General features: G+C 42.5%; 1 protein-coding gene across 1 annotated transcript; it reads left to right on the top strand.

Annotated features, from left to right (window-relative positions):
• The first annotated feature begins 95 nt into the window (after window positions 1–95).
• On the top strand, window positions 96–12327 carry LOC116377185 (NLR family CARD domain-containing protein 3-like). The gene is made up of 7 exons (XM_031838762.1): window positions 96–569; window positions 779–857; window positions 5000–5213; window positions 5297–7100; window positions 7201–7374; window positions 9142–9315; window positions 10719–12327. Exons 1-7 carry the CDS (start codon window positions 439–441, stop codon window positions 10726–10728), a joined length of 2586 nt encoding a protein of 861 aa, XP_031694622.1. The 5' UTR covers window positions 96–438; the 3' UTR covers window positions 10729–12327.
• Window positions 12328–14768: the final 2441 nt, after the last annotated feature.

Genomic DNA, 14768 nt, shown 5'->3' with positions numbered 1-14768 from the left:
GCACGGGAGAACCAGAACCAGAACTGAGAGGGGCAGACTGTCAGACCCTGCTGCAGTAAAATGAGAGGTTTTCTAAAGGGACTATGGTGCTCAGAAACACTACCACTTTAGTCCACAGGGACCGCCAGAAACAACACAAAGTTAAAGTTCCTTGTAGTAACTTTAAGAGTAGAACTGCTTTTTTCTGTAACAGCATCCTGAAGCAATCAGGGATCTTAACTCCTCCTCATCAGTTCAGTCTATGAACTCAACTTAAACTGTGTCCTTTAGTGGGTCTCTGAATGCATCAAACACTTGTGTTTTGTATCTGTATTGTTTGTCACATTTTGTCTTCCCCGAGCAAACACCAAGACAAATTCCACAAATGATTGAATCGTAAACTAAAAGAAACACTTTTCTGGAATTTCCTGTGAAGATGTTTGCTGAACATGTGCACTTATGAGAACTGTTTCTGTCAGTGTCGACCAGCAGAGAACAGACTCTGAACCCAGCTGTGTGTCCACGAACAGTGACCGGTCCAGTACTGTCCCTCGGGGGTTCCTTCATGGACATCAGTCCGATAAACAAGGGTAAACTTTTCAACCAAAGGAAACATTTTTCTCTTATTTCATTTGAAGAATTTACTTTTGTATGTCCGTGAGGAATCATCTATAAAGACAAAATATTAAGCAGTCTAAAAGAACGCCTCTCTCTATGTAAGACTTTATTTTTCTGGTTTCTCATAATATGACACAGAATTACTCTGTTGTCATTAAGTCTAAACCCTTTTTCTCTACAGGCTTCAGCTTCAGAGATCAAATGTTCCCAGTAGTCGGCATTTCCAGAAGCCTCAAGCAAACTTGGATTCAGTGTTTAAGGTATGTAAATTTGAGCTCTGACCTCTGAACGCAGAGCATATTAATTGTATGTTTTGTACATAAAAAAAACCCACCTCCATTTCCTCTGTACACCTTGAACATGTGACACTGAACGTCTAACCACCGCTGATGTGCAGGTTTGCACCTTGTATGGCAACCTCTGCCATCAGTGTACAGGGCCTAAAACAGGCTTGTTGTGATCTCTAAAAACAAACTTGACGGGAGAATGTGTGCATCCCTACGGGAAATTTGACCCACGTGAGAGGCATGTTATACATGTTATAAATCCGCTTTATAATTAACATTCAAACCAGCAGTTATATTTGTGCTTGTGCTAGTGAGCCATAACTATTCCAAAAGCACCTTTCAATTGTCAGAGCTATAAGTCAACTCAAATCAAATTCCGCTCAGTATTTCATCAGTGCTGTCTGCATTGGAGAGGGCCAGACTATTGACCATTAAATGAAGTACAATTTTAGGTTGTGTAGAGTTTTAGTTTGTAAAATCACTGCAGTGAAAACTGTATTTATTTATTCATGGTTTATTGGATAGGGACGGATACAGTATACTGTACTCAGACAACCTGAAAACAGATATCAATACAACTATTAAAGCTCACTGGAAACACATGTGACAGAACAACCACCGCCATTTCCTTTGTGGAAGAAAGAATAGTGCACCTTGTGTAGAGGAATAGTGCACCATCTTTGAAAATCTGTCAACAGAAAAAAATTGCTATTTTATCTTCGGAGGGAGGTAGGCCAACGACGAAGTCCAGGGAAATGAAACTATGTCTTTGGGGCACACCGAGCAAGCAGCAACATATTTACCCTCCTTGTGAATATATTGCTCCTTGCTCATACTGTTGTTTGTGATCTTCCGGGAAAGGGTCACGTGAGAGGGGCGTGACACGCTCAGTGTAAACGTAGCAAAGCATATGCGTTTTCAAATGGAAACGTAGTAGTGTGGACTTGGCCTCAGGCTTTGACAAAAAATAACGTGGAATAAATAACGGTTGTTTTTTGCACAGTGGACAAACTACAATGTGCGTCACATTACGTCGCTGTCAGGCGCCTTTCTCTGCAGGTGGCTAATCATGACTTGCAGACCCCCGCCCTCGGTAAACTGTCAATGGATGAATCCAAAAAAAGAAAAGTCACGGAGGAAAATAGAGAGTTTAATTCTGCGTGGACGTCTTCATTTGCTTTCACTGCCAACGATGCTGACTTACCTGTATGCTTGATATGTGGCGAGAAATTTGCAAACAATACAATGTAATGTTGAAAGACACTTCCAGAACAAGCACACAGCATTTGCTGAAAAGTATCACGCTGGAGATGAGCGAAAAAGAGCGATTTATCAACTGCTGCAGCAAACTGAGCAAGTTTTTGTTTTAACAGGTAAAATAGCAATAAAATGTCAAGAATTGTCTTTATTCTTGTTCTATAAATTCATAAATACAACAAACTATAGTTGTTGTATAAATAATATGACTATATATAACACTTTATAAGCTGTGATATCAAATAGCTTTTGCGGCTCCAGAAAAAATTTTATTTGGTGGAAAATAAGGCAAAATGGCTCTTTGGATAGTAAAGGTTGCCGACCCCTGAACTAAGAAGACGCACACTGTAATTAAATCCTATTTTACAGTGAGACCTAGACAAGACAAGACAAGACAGGGTCAAATAGCAGCATCCAACACATGACAGGACAACAGTATGAGGACACATTAGACCATGAAGCAGTGTATGAGATCGCATTAGACCATGATGCATTAAAAGTGACCCACTTACCAGAGTACGACGGATAGAGGGAATTAGCAGAAAGCTATGAATAGTATTTATCTAGAAGAACGCAATGAATAACAAATGAATAAAAAAGTAGAATACATCAGGAAACAACAGGAGGACATCTTGCAAAGCCAAATCAGGCCAGGCTGTAAAGTGGGACGGGCCAATGGGTCATTCCCCACTTCTTACCCATCTACTCCTGCTGGCCTTGCTCGGACTGCACACATCTTTGAACTCTGCCTGTTTTTTTGTGTGATCCTACAATACACTTGAAGAGATTTGTGACTTAATCTATTGTGACACTATTACCGGGACAAATCTGCCCTCAGACAGACAAGCAAATGGCAAAGTACTAAAGACCGCTTATGTGTTAGTTCTGCTACAGAAGTTGCCTACAGGACATTTTCTCCATGATGACGCACTCAAGTGGTTTCAGTCCTACTTTTCAGGCAGAACTGAATATGTCTCACTGGGAAGATGCAAGTCCAGACTGGTCCCTGTCTCCTGTGGTGTTCCGCAAGGTTCGGTCCTCGGCCCCATCCTCTTCATTACTTACATGCTCCACCTCGGTCGTGTCATCAGTAGACATAGGATGTCTTTCCACTGTTATGCTGACGATACACAGCTCTACATCAAAGCTGCCCCAAGCCCCTCTGCAGCCATGTCATGTCTCACCGCCTGTCTTGAGGAGATAAAGGCGTGGAGGAGCAACAACTTTCTCCAGTTAAACAATAGCAAAACCGAAGCCCTCCTTGTTAGCACTCCACACCAGGTTCAGTCATCCTCCATAACTCATCTAACCTTCGACGGTCAGGTCATCACCCTCTCCTCCAAAGTCACTAATCTGGGAGTTAGGTTTGACCCTTACCTGACCTTTAATGACCATATAAAACACCTGTGCAAAACCTCCTTTTATCATCTCAAAAACATCTCCAAACTCCGCCCACTTTAAAGCTGTCAGATGCAGAGAAGCTCGTCCACGCCTTTATCTCCTCATGACTGGACTACTGTAACTCACTCTTCACTGGGATCACTGCCAAGAACATCCAGAAGCTGCAATACATCCAAAACAGCGCTGCCAGGATCCTGATGAGAGTGCGGAAGTATGAGAACATAACACCCACTCTGCACTCACTACACTGGCTCCCTGTCTCATTCCGGATTGACTACAAAGTCCTGCTACTCACACATCATGCACCTCCCTACCTACAATAACTCATTACTCCCCAAATCTCCACCCACACCCTCAGATCTTCAAACAGCTCACTCCTCCGGGTCCCCAACACCAAGCTAAGCACCATGGGCAACCGGGCCTTTGGCTCCACACCTATGGAACAGTCTCCCTGACCACCTAAGGGCAACACAGACATTGGTCTCTTTTAAGACTGGCCTAAAAACCTTTTTATTCAGGAAGGCGTTTCTGACCTTGTGCTAAATCACTGTTTCTTTTGTGTTTCTGTTCATTCACTGTTTTATTATGCTTATGTTTACTAGTTATTTTATTATAGTTTGTTTTAACTATGTTTTAACTATGTTTTTACTATGTACTGGCTCTGTGGCACTCTGAGATTTTCTGAATGAAAAGTGTGTTAAAATGCATTATTATTATTATTATTATTAAGGTGAAATCAATACCAGCCACACACTGAGGCGAAATATAACAGAATATAACATTTAAATAAAGAACTATCGATGATTTGAATGATTGTGACCAGAAAGACGTGAATGTAATGTCGAGCTCAGCTGTGACCAGTAAAACAGGTTATCAGAGGACAGTGAGCAGCGACGTAGCTGTGAAGCAAAAACTCCACCACCAGTTATATGCATGTGTATATAAAATCTGAGCAAGGCACATATACAGAGCGAGCACTTTCCCTGCCAGTTTGCTGGATTTAGCCAGAGACTGAATGGTGCCGATCAGGTTGTTACCTGCACAGAGTGACCCGGAGTAACCGGTGAGATTCCCAGGCAGGGAAACGAGAGGAACAAGATGTTTTCTCCGCTGCTGATGAACTGACATGACTGAACTTACGCTAGAGCTTCATATAAAGCTTCATCATTTCTCAGACTGTTTGTCTGGCAACATGAGGTGTCCAGTTTGTGTTGTGTTTCTTAGGTCTTGATGTGTTAAGTTAAGTACTCCCATGAGGAAGGAGTTTTATTTGTTTTAGTTACCAAATCCAGATGAAAGATTACAGTTAGAAACTGAAAGCTACACGGTCAAACTAGAAACGTATCAATGCTCTGAATGAACCACAACACACCAGTTAGCAATAGTCTTTCAGTACGTGACGGACAGGTGTGATGTTATTTTCTGTTGGTTTACATTTAAATATGTTTCTGTTTCAGCTGCTCGAAGAAAACATTGTCACTTTTGTGAAGAATGAGTTAAGGAAGTTCCAAAAGGTTCTGAGTCCAGATTACCCAGAATGCCATGATAATGAGGTGTTGGACGGTGAGGAGGAAGAGCAAAAGAGGAACAGCAGGGAGGCAATTCTGAAGATCACACTAAACTTCCTGAGGACAATGAAGCAGGAGGAGCTGGCTGACTGTCTGCAGAGCAGTAAGATGATTTTAAAAACTTTAAAATTAAATGGAAGACAACCACTCACTGATTCCATTCTATGATTATTTTTTTTATTTCAGGAGCTGGTGCTGTACTGTGCAAAAGTAAAGTCAAATCTAACCTGAAGAAGAAGTTCCAGAGTGTGTTTGAGGGAATCGCTAAAGCAGGAAACCCAACCCTTCTGAATGAGATCTACACAGAGCTCTACATCACAGAGGGAGGGACTGCAGAGGTCAATGATGAACATGAGGTCAGACAGATTGAAACAGCATCCAGCAAACCAGACAGACCAGAAAAAACCATCAGACAAGAAGACATCTTTAAAGCCTCACCTGGAGGAGAGGAACCAATCAGAACAGTGATGACAAAGGGAGTGGCTGGCATTGGGAAAACAGTCTTAACACAGAAGTTCACTCTGGACTGGGCTGAAGGCAAAGCCAACCAGGACATACAGTTCATCTTTCCATTCACCTTCAGAGAGCTGAATGTGCTGAAAGAGAAAAAGTACAGCTTGGTGGAACTTGTTCATCACTTCTTCAGTGAAACCAAAGAAGCAGGAATCTGCAGCTTTGAAGAGTTCCTGGTTCTGTTCATCTTTGACGGTCTGGATGAGTTTCGACTTCCTCTGGACTTCAACAACACTGAGATCCTGACTGATGTTACAGAGTCCACCTCAGTGGATGTGCTGCTGACAAACCTCATCAGGGGGAAACTGCTTCCCTCTGCTCGCCTCTGGATAACCACACGACCTGCAGCAGCCAATCAGATCCCTCCTGAGTGTGTTGACATGGTGACAGAGGTAAGAGGGTTCACTGACCCACAGAAGGAAGAGTACTTCAGCAAGAGATTCAGTGATGAGGAGCAGGCCAGCAGGATCATCTCCCACATCAAGACCTCACGAAGCATCCACATCATGTGCCACATCCCAGTCTTCTGCTGGATCACTGCTGGAGTTCTGGAGAAGGTGTTGAAGACCAGAGAGGGAGGAGAGCTGCCCAAGACCCTGACTGAGATGTACATCCACTTCCTGGTGGTTCAGTCCAAACTGAATAAGGTCAAGTATGATGGAGGAGCTGAGACAGATTCACACTGGAGTAAAGAGAGCAGGGAGATGACTCAGTCTCTGGGAAAACTGGCTTTTGATCAGCTCCAGAAAGGCAACCTGATCTTCTATGAATCCGACCTGACAGAGTGTGGCATCGATATCACAGCAGCCTCGGTGTACTCAGGAGTGTTCACACAGATCTTTAGGGAGGAGAGTGGACTGTACCAGGACAAGGTGTTCTGCTTCGTCCATCTGACTGTTCAGGAGTTTCTGGCTGCTCTTCATGTCCATCTGACATTCATCAACTCTGGTGTCAACCTGATGGCAAAAAAACAACCAAGAACCCATTGGCCTAAAGTGTTGAGAGCAAAACCTAAGCTAACAGATCTCTACCAGAGTTCTGTGGACAAGGCCTTACAGAGTCCAAATGGACACCTGGACTTGTTCCTCCGCTTCCTCCTGGGTCTTTCACTGGAGACCAATCAGAAACTCCTACGAGGTCTGCTGACACAGACAGGAAGTAGCTCACAGACCAATCAGGACACAGTCCAGTACATCAAGAAGAAGATCAGTGAGAATGTGTCTCCAGAGAAAAGCATCAATCTGTTCCACTGTCTGAATGAACTGAATGATGGATCTCTAGTGGAGGAGATCCAACAGTCCCTGAGTTCAGGACGTCTCTCCAGAGATAAACTGTCTCCTGCTCAGTGGTCAGCTCTGGTCTTCATCTTACTGTCATCACAAAAAGATCTGGACGTGTTTGACCTGAAAAAATACTCTGATTCAGAGGAGGCTCTTCTGAGGCTGCTGCCAGTGGTCAAAGCCTCCAACAAAGCTCTGTAAGCAGATACATGACAGATATATTACCATTGCTAAATATGTTTGATATTTTACTTTGATTCAACATTTTGTTTGTATTAATCCCTGTTCCTCCCCTAGGCTGAGTGGTTGTAACCTCTCACAGAGAAGCTGTGGAGCTCTGTCCTCAGTCCTCAGCTCCGAGTCCTCTAGTCTGAAAGAGCTGGACCTGAGTAACAACAACCTGCAGGACTCAGGAGTGAAGCTGCTCTCTGCTGGACTGGCGAGTCCGAACTGTACACTTGAAACTCTCAGGTCAGGATCAGGTGATTTACTACAAAGATGACAAAGTGGTCCAAGTGTCGGATCTACTAAGTTCATGGTGGTGTTACGAAAATGTTACTGTGGGATAACAATGTCTACTAGTGTCTCTGCTAATATGTGTTTGGAAATAATGGTTTAAACTGAATGGTGAACTGGCCACTATCCTGCTCGGGATCAAAGTGTTGGACGGCTTGTCCAACCAACATGAACATCCTTTGGCCCACCTGCTTTCAGGGAACCAGGACGGTTTAAGTCGTGCTTTTAGTTTGTTAGAGCAATCTACTACACTGGAATAACTTATTTCACTGTAATAATGATTTTAAAATGTCTTTACAGTGACAGGACTTATTTTTAGTATCGATACTTCATTAAAATAGCGCGCGATCAGAGCGCACTCGCTGCTCCGCTCCCTGTCATGCTGCCTGCACGCATTGACTGCAAGGGGGCGTGCTGCCCAGCGCTCACACACGCAACAGGCAGCGATCACTCACAGCAGCGATCGCTGGGGAAACACGGCCTCAAGTGCAGGAGCTTTTGCCGACCGTCCTCGGCTTGTTGGAAAAAAAGATGCCAGAAGTGAAATCTGGAAGTGCTTTGGCTACATTGCAGACAGTGAAGGAAAGCCCACTGACATACAGAGACCCGTCTGCAAAACGTGTTTCAAAGCCACACAGACCAAGGGAGGCAACACGTCAAACATGGCAAAGCACCTTTCAGACAGACACCCCGAACTTTTCAAAGCAAATGTGATTATAAACATGAACACCCCCATGCTCACCCATATACAGCTAACACGAGTAGCCTTAGCCGAGTTTGACGACAAGCCTATATGATCATGAGGTCACAATGCACACAAAAGTGTACTATATGAAACACAATTGATGCAAAATGGCTACATGCTGGTGGAGCCTGAGGGTGGATCTTGAGCTAATTCTTTTTATTTTTAGTTAAGGAAAAATAATTATTCCATGAATTAAGATAAAATATGAAGTGAAAATATCAAACTCACTATGCAAGTAAATTTAGCATTGTTTATCCACCCACTCCCACAGACAGTCAGACAGATGCCAGCAGAGTCAGCAGCAACACAGAGACAGAGTTCCCTTCCAGCTGTGTTTGAAAGCCAGCGGAATTATGAGAGAGGCTCAAAAGAGAGAGGCGAAGAGGTTCAACATTAATATGAATGCCATTTGTTAAGTGTTCAAAACGCTGGGCAGGAACAAGCTGGTAAAAAAGGGAACCATACAGATGTTTTATTTATTACTATTATAGATAAATATACCAGCATCGTATCGTATTTGTGGTATTGTATCGAATTCTGGTATCGTATCGTAAGTATCTGGTATCATGATACTTATGGCAGGTATCGTATCATAGTCATGATTTTGGTATCGTGACAACCCTACTATGTATACTATACTTGATAGACTCAATGTGCATCATTAAAAGAAAGTTTAATTGAATCACACTTAAAGAACCAAACCTTTTTTTAAAATATTTTTTAGGAAACAATTTCAGATCATTTGGTATTTTTCAATATATTTTATTAATTATATATTATTTTCTGATCCGCTCTGAAGAATCTGGATCAATACTGATCAATGATTTTAAATGTCTTTACAGTGACAGGATTTTCACATAATGTCTGTTTACAAAAGAAGATGAAACCAAAATGAAAGCCACTCATGTTCATGATGAAAATAATTATTCATTGTGTGTCGATATAAGAAACTCTGTGTGTTGTTTGTGTGTTTGCAGTCTGTCACTCTGTAAGATCACAGAGGAAGGCTGTTCTTCTCTGGACTCAGCTCTGAAGTCAAACCCCTCCCATCTGAGAGAACTGGACCTGAGCTTCAACAACCTGAAGGATTCAGATGTGAAGCTGCTGTCTGATCTTGTGAAGAGTCCACATTGTAGACTGGAGACTCTGAGGTCAGTAGAGGGGTGGAGTCAGTCCATGCTGGTTTCAGCAGTATTGTAACAAACACAGATGCACAGGCTTCAGGATTGGACGAGAGAGAGAGAGCAGTCAGCCAATCAGATGAGTCAGAAGCTTGTTGTGATTGTGTGTTTGAGTCGATGTGTTGTTGTTCACGTCTACAGGAAGTGAAGCTTGTTAACAGCTGACGGCATCATCAGATGTTTAGAGACAGTGGTCCTCATTCATCAAACTATCAAACTATTGATCAGTTGATCTTTGTCACAGCTCTGAGATCAGTCTGACTGAAGCCTGCACATCACTGCTCTCACTTCATAGAACCAGCGTTACATGTAGCCAATCATCAATCATGGCTGAAATAACCACTAGTGCTGCTTTGTACAAGTTGAGGAAGTCCCAGATATCTGAAACCAAACTCCATCATGTCTGGTTCATAACATCATCTGGAGGCTGTATTCACTGTATCTATCCAGACACTCGTCGGCTGGTTTACTACAGCTGTATGAACCCAAAATAAGCAGATTCAGCTGTGATTTAAGTTTAACAAACATTCAAAGGATGCTGAAATAACTATATAATGATGTTGATTTGTAAAAAGTCTGACTTCATGCTTTGTCAGGTCTGTCCACAAGATGACAAGCAAACAATTGTTAAAATGGTTGTTTTCTGAATGGAGTCTGGATCAATAGATGCTAGGCTATGCTAACATTGTAGCTGCTCCATCATCTTGGTGTAAATAGGTCAGCGTGGTTATTGTTTGTACCATAGACAGTCTGTGGTTCATACTCATTCATACACATAGTTTGGTCTCTGTATGAGGTATCGTAGAGCTCTGGGTGAACACAGACGGATACAATATGTTTATCCTCCATTTCTGATTCAACAGCGTCAGGACGTCAGTGATGAAGGAGGAGAATCTCAACGCTGAAAGGCCTTAACGACACAGCCTCACGTGTATTTCTTACTCCATTGGAAATATTTAAATTTGCATCGCGTCTTTCTCCTCATTCGCTCAAATTTACGTCTATTAGCGACTTTGCGTTTACTTTGTATGTAATCGCGTCACGTGAAAAGTCTGCTTGGCGTTTGTTGTGAATGCAGCATAACAGGGTTACATCCATCTTTACAGTGAGCAGTGAACACCTCTCTGGTTCTGCAGTCATGATGCGTTCAGGACTCTCAGCACTTTATTTCAGTGGAACCTGCAGAGTCAACAGACTGGAGGCCCAAAGTGTCTGCAGGTGTGTGAGCCTGGAGCTCAGTGTAGGTTAACATGAGAGCTGAGAGGAAGCTGCTCTTTCTACTGGATGTGCTGCGTCACTGACTGACGGCTGATGAAGGGAGTCTCTGTAAACACTCATTCATCTCTTCTCTTGTCTTCTTCTTCTCTCATCAGATGGAAATGATCTCTCTCAGCTGAGTCCTGATGATCCAGAGAGCATCTGGAGACAGACTGCTCCACCACCTCCACCTGGATTTTATTTAGTGTACCAAACACCAGAAGACTTTTAAAAGACTAAAGTCTGACACCCTCTCACATATGAAGACATTGGGCCTCATATCACAACAGATTTACTCTTATTTAGGGCTCGAGGACCTTTTGAAATTCTACTGATTATATTTGTTCGGGTTCATATTTGTTGTCTGCCGCTTCAGCTCAAACTCCCGTGAGCTGGAATGAGGTAGAAAAATGAAACTTGGAACAATAACTGGAAATGATGTTCATGTGCTTCTCAAGATATAGAACTCAGATCGGCCACATGGTGGCGCTGTAATTAATGTCACAAAATGCGATTTTTGAAAAACCACGCCCCTCACACCAGAAGTCATTGACTGTAAATTTGATTTGTTTCATGATAATGTTTGTCTTGTATTGTGAAAACGCTCAATAGGGGCACCACCAGTCGTAATGTTGTGCATGGTGCTTTTCAGCTATTTTAAGTACGTAGTAAAGTTAAACAATGTCACTAAAATTCTGTTAAAATATGTTCACTATACAGTGTATAGTGAACGTATTTTACCATCATTTTGAACAGAATTCAGCTGTGTTCACAGAGTCACAGGGTTAAAGAACTCCTACTCACAAAAAGAGGTTTTATTCTGAGCAGCTTGACTTGACTCTGTAATGTCGGTGTAGCCCCGCCCACCTATCAACTCGTATAAAACCACTGCCTACTGACCAATCAGAGCTCAGTACGTGGATCGTTAGGAAATATTGAACCAACAAGAAGAAGTTAAGTCATAAAAGTAACACAGTTCAAACTGCTGAATGCAGAAAGAACAGCTGGCAATAAATCACAGACTGTGTGAATGATGAAATGAACAGATTCATAACATCACTGTCTCATGTAGAGCCCAACATCTACTACATGTGTGTATTCTGTTACATTCATGTGCTGCAGATGTATTCTGATGACACGAATGACAATATTTGAGTCTTATTCTCTCAGTTGTAACCCCGGCGCTGTGAAACAGACTTGGCTTGTTTTCTTTAGTTCTATTTCAGACTCATAAAGTCTTGATGCATTTAAGTTTTATTCTACTCAGTGAGTTACTATTGGTTTCTCTCCTATCAATGAATCTCTCATGATTTTACTTCTTTGATTTCTATTATTACTGAGTGGTCATTTAATGATGATAATGTTTAAGTGACTTTCAGTCATTTATCGATGTGATATCCGACATGCTCTGTGAAGCATAATTGGTTGAGATGATTTAATGAGATAATCTTGGTTTGACATACTTTGCTCTGATCTTTGTCAGTCAGCAAAGGAAACAGGATGTGAGGTCAGATGCTGTAACCATGCTAACTGTTTAGGAGACACCCTGACTGATGTTCCACCAGGAAGACCAGACAGGAACCTTAGAAATAAGTGCTAACTTAAAGAAGTCTGTCATGAACTGTAAGACTACGTAAACAGCTTCATCCAATGATTTACTAATGTTTAGTAGTCGACCATATATGGACCAGGAGGTTAACGATGCTCCAAGTAAAAAGGTAGAAATAGGAGAAGACTACAAACAATCAGGGCTTTTTGGGGTTTATTCAGGTGCTCCTAGTTAGGAGTCTTTTTGACGAGGATTATTTGGTGATTTGAACTTTTGAATTTTGCCTTTTCTTTTATTTGCTTTTCACATTATCCTTTTTTGTAACTTTTAATCTTCTTTTTATTGTATAAAACAAATAAAACTGGTTTGTATTTTGTACATTCCAACCAAAGCCCAGTGCTGCTGGTCTCTGAGGGTGTCTGCGTAGTCTCCATAAGGTCAGAGAGCTCTTCTCCTGAGAGGCTGACAGCAGTGCATGATTGGATATGAATATGAACAACAGACCTGCTACAAGCTGAGCTTAAATGCTGTTCTTCAGTCTGATGTGATTTACTAACTTGGTTGGCTCAGATAGTGTTGATGCTCTGCTGGTTTATCATGCTTGGTGTTCATGTGATTACAGGACTTAGACATAACTGTTGTGGCTTTGGTGAAGCAGTAGGGGTCAGATTGGTGCCTGATTTGAGGGTGTTAGGGTTAGAGTCCTGAAGCTGACCTTCATAACCGAGGGAGGATCCCAACCCCACAGGGTTCCTCCTCCTGTGGTGGCCTTTTAAACAGGTCCATCCTGGACTACTTCCAGTCCTCCATCACCTGTCGCGCACACAAGCCGTTGATATCGGGGATGTCTGGGAGGCCGACTTCTTAGTCTGTAATAAGTGATACAACAGCAGCTAGTGTTTTAGGAAGGAAGCCTTTAAGTTGTACGTAAGAATGCAGGTCTGACTATGAACCCACCTTGACCCGAGGATGTTCTGTAAGTAAAGTTAGTAAAGCCAGAGAATAGGCCAGACTGCAACAGATGCTCATAGTGAGCTGAAGGCGTTCGTAAATAAAACTCCTTCTCACACTTTGGTGTTCATGGAGGATTCACCGTTTACATATACAAACTGGGATTGATCTGATAAATAGGACTAAAACCAGCCTAGTGTGGTTCCTTTAATGCCAATCAAATGTTCTAGTCTCTCGAATTTTCACCAGTTGTGTCTCTGTGCTATGATGCTCTCTAAATCCTGACTATTGTTATGTAGAAAGTCACACAACTGATTTGGGACTACATTCTCAAGGATCCTAGAGAGGAAGGGAAGGTTAAAGATCGGTCTCTAGTTAGCCAAGTCTAGCGGACTAAGAACTAGAATAACCCTTCAGAGATCTATTGTTGTTAAGCACGCAGTAATACTTTTTACGACATGAGTAATCTTCACTGCCTTATCAATGAATCCTCAAGACTACGTGCTTTACATGCATCATTGATATTTATTGCAGGATACTTAGCAGGGGCAAAGCAACAGCTCATAAAACGTCCATTGCTTCAATTTATTACAGTCTGATCATTATATTAATTTCTTACTGGGTGAAAGTCCTTTTTTGTGGAATAAATCCTTTGTGGTGTAGGAGGAGATGACTCACCAGGCCTTGGCGGGACACCTGACTCCTACTACCAGGTGTCACGTGCAATGGTCACACGTTTTAAACTGAAGGTAGGCCCCTCCCCCGCTCCTGGAGGGAGACCTTTTTGTTTTAACGAAGAACGAGGAACCTCAGAAGTTTGCCCAAACTGAGGGATCCTCGCCGGCGACGAACAGATTCACCAAAATCTGTCGCCCGAAGTGATCACGGATCAAAAGGACACGGCTAGCAGAACCCGTAGCCTCCAGGGAAATACGGCTCGGTCTCTCTCAGAGGTACATATTGTACTTTTTACTGTAGCCTACTACATATCAGAGGTAATTATTGTACTTTTTACTGTACTACATCTCAGATGTACATATTGTACTTTTTACTTTGTACTTAGTGTGGTAAAGGATCTGAATATGGCTTACACCACTGAGTACAAGTAGCTCTTGTACTCAAGTGCAGTTCTTGAGAAAATATCCTTTCAATGTTACTTTTCTTTTGAAGAAAATGTTTGACAAAATAAAACAGGTGTTTAAGTTTGAAAGAAAGGAACAGAGTGAGAGTTCCTCATGGCTCCGCCCCGCTCAGGTGGTTACACCAGCAGCAGCAGCAGGACGGAGGAATGTGACGGGTCTGTCGGTGCTCCAGGCCTCTCCTCTGCGGATCAAATCACAGACATGAAGCCTCGTAACTTCTTCCGGAGTTTGATACAGATCTGAGGAAACAATTGAGCTTTGAGGAGCGGTGAGGAACGGACACCGGAGAGGATCTTTGCTGGATGTTTCTGACTCTTTGGACGACGTGAAGTCGGTCCAGGTGTGGCCGCTCTATCTGAGGCTGGGGGTGTTCAACTGCACATTGTTTATTCAGGGTTAAAGTTCATCGGGACGCTCCGTGTTGATGGCAGATCAACATGCCGGAGCTCAGCTCATGAAGGTAAAGTGTGTTTCTGTGTATTAATGAAGGTAAAGTGTGTTTCTGTGAGTATTAATGAAGGTAA

This window comes from Anarrhichthys ocellatus, unplaced genomic scaffold (assembly GCF_004355925.1).
Source record: "Anarrhichthys ocellatus isolate YVR2014 unplaced genomic scaffold, GSC_Weel_1.0 scaffold992, whole genome shotgun sequence".
Taxonomy (NCBI): Eukaryota; Metazoa; Chordata; class Actinopteri; order Perciformes; family Anarhichadidae; genus Anarrhichthys; species Anarrhichthys ocellatus.
The sequence above is the reverse complement of the archived record's forward strand: the minus strand, read 5'-3'. Positions and strand labels throughout refer to the sequence as shown.

Bases quoted from the DNA above. Each gene is read 5' to 3' on its own strand.
- LOC116377185 (XM_031838762.1), top strand. From the start codon at position 439: ATGAGAACTGTTTCTGTCAGTGTCGACCAGCAGAGAACAGACTCTGAA. The intron at 570-778 runs GTAAACTTTTCA...TTTTCTCTACAG, and splicing joins CATCAGTCCGATAAACAAGG to GCTTCAGCTTCAGAGATCAA. The intron at 858-4,999 runs GTATGTAAATTT...TTTCTGTTTCAG, and splicing joins ACTTGGATTCAGTGTTTAAG to CTGCTCGAAGAAAACATTGT.